Source organism: Aphanomyces astaci (genome assembly GCF_000520075.1).
Source record: "Aphanomyces astaci strain APO3 unplaced genomic scaffold supercont1.18, whole genome shotgun sequence".
NCBI lineage: Eukaryota > Oomycota > Saprolegniomycetes > Saprolegniales > Verrucalvaceae > Aphanomyces > Aphanomyces astaci.
The window spans coordinates 977,516-978,767 of NW_009798281.1; the positions used below are offsets into that span (position 1 = coordinate 977,516).

The 1,252-nt window shown below is 53.9% G+C and overlaps 1 protein-coding gene across 1 annotated transcript; it reads left to right on the plus strand.

Moving 5' to 3' along the window:
• Positions 1-207: 207 nt before the first annotated feature.
• H257_08444 (hypothetical protein) lies at positions 208-1,252 on the plus strand (the record flags this gene model as incomplete). The annotated part of the gene is made up of 4 exons (XM_009834313.1): positions 208-493; positions 543-638; positions 690-914; positions 994-1,252. Coding segments are annotated over exons 1-4 (726 nt in total), but the record flags the coding sequence as incomplete, so codon positions are not given.

The window sequence follows — 1,252 nt, forward strand, 5'->3', positions numbered from 1 at the left end:
ACGCACGGTATTGAAGGTCTTGTCTGTCGCATGCATTATTGAAAGTGCAGCAGTAATGTTCTCTCATTCGTGACGCCAGCAAATTTGTCACGGTGGTCAATTTGCCTGCCCTCGGTTTTATGTCTCGGAACTTCTCCCGCACTACGTTCCACCAATCATAAGCATACACTTTTGCCTAAGTTTCAGTCTCCTTGTCTCCTCACTTCTACATTTCCCTCGACAAGCTTAAGTCTCTTCTCTGGCAAGGTCCACTAGGACTACCTCGGTCTTCTACCCGAGTCTTCTCATCGATACTATTTCTGCTGACTCAAATCAAGCAAGATCTATCTATCTACCACGTGACACATGACCACCATCGCACCCACGACCCAAATCTTCAACGACGACATCGACGCCACCGGTGTGGCGCAGCAGCGTCCTCGTGGAGAACGTTTCCACGCTGGCATGACTGCCGTCGCGACCGCACCAACCGCGGAAACAGCCGACTCGACAGGTACGTCGACGCACGCTGCCGTGGATTGTCATCACGTGTCCACACATAGGCAAGCATCTGCGCAAGATGTTGTGCCACTCGATCCACGATGCCTTGCCGGTGTTGGAGTTCTTTGTCGTCGCAGCGTCCACCCGAGGCATCGCATGTACTGCACTCACTCCCCAGTCGAAAAGAATCTCATCCTTCTTTCGTCCAGGCATATATATCCTTGCAGCAGGCTTGATCATGGCCCTCGACCGTTGCTTCCGCGGCTTCGTCGAAACAAGCACGATATCACGCGTGTGTATCGCGCTCTTCTGTGCAAGGACATCGTTCGACATCGCCGCCTACAACGGCGACGCCACACCACTGCACACACTTTTCAACCCCATCCAGGACTCGAGTAACTTGGCCGACATCATCTGGGCCGTCATGGTCAAAGGTACTTATTGATCATCGCTCGTGTTCTTGATGTATTCAGGATGCTTCTCGATTGCTAAGTGTTGCTCATGTCTGTCTAGGCGTCATGCTTCGTCTTGCCAGCCTCAGCATGGAGGCCTTTGCTGGGCTCGTCCTGGAGTGGTTGCCCGTGCACGACACCGTCACGGGGGCGTCCATTCGACGCATCCCTCCACCACCCCCACGTAAGCCCGTTCCCCCTAGACACCGTTGTCACCTCTTGTCCTCGGTAGTCGGTCCAGCTCCTCAAATCACCAATGCAAGTGTGGTCCGCACATTCGTAGGAATGCGTCGTCGTGTTGAACTCCACTTGGCCTCATC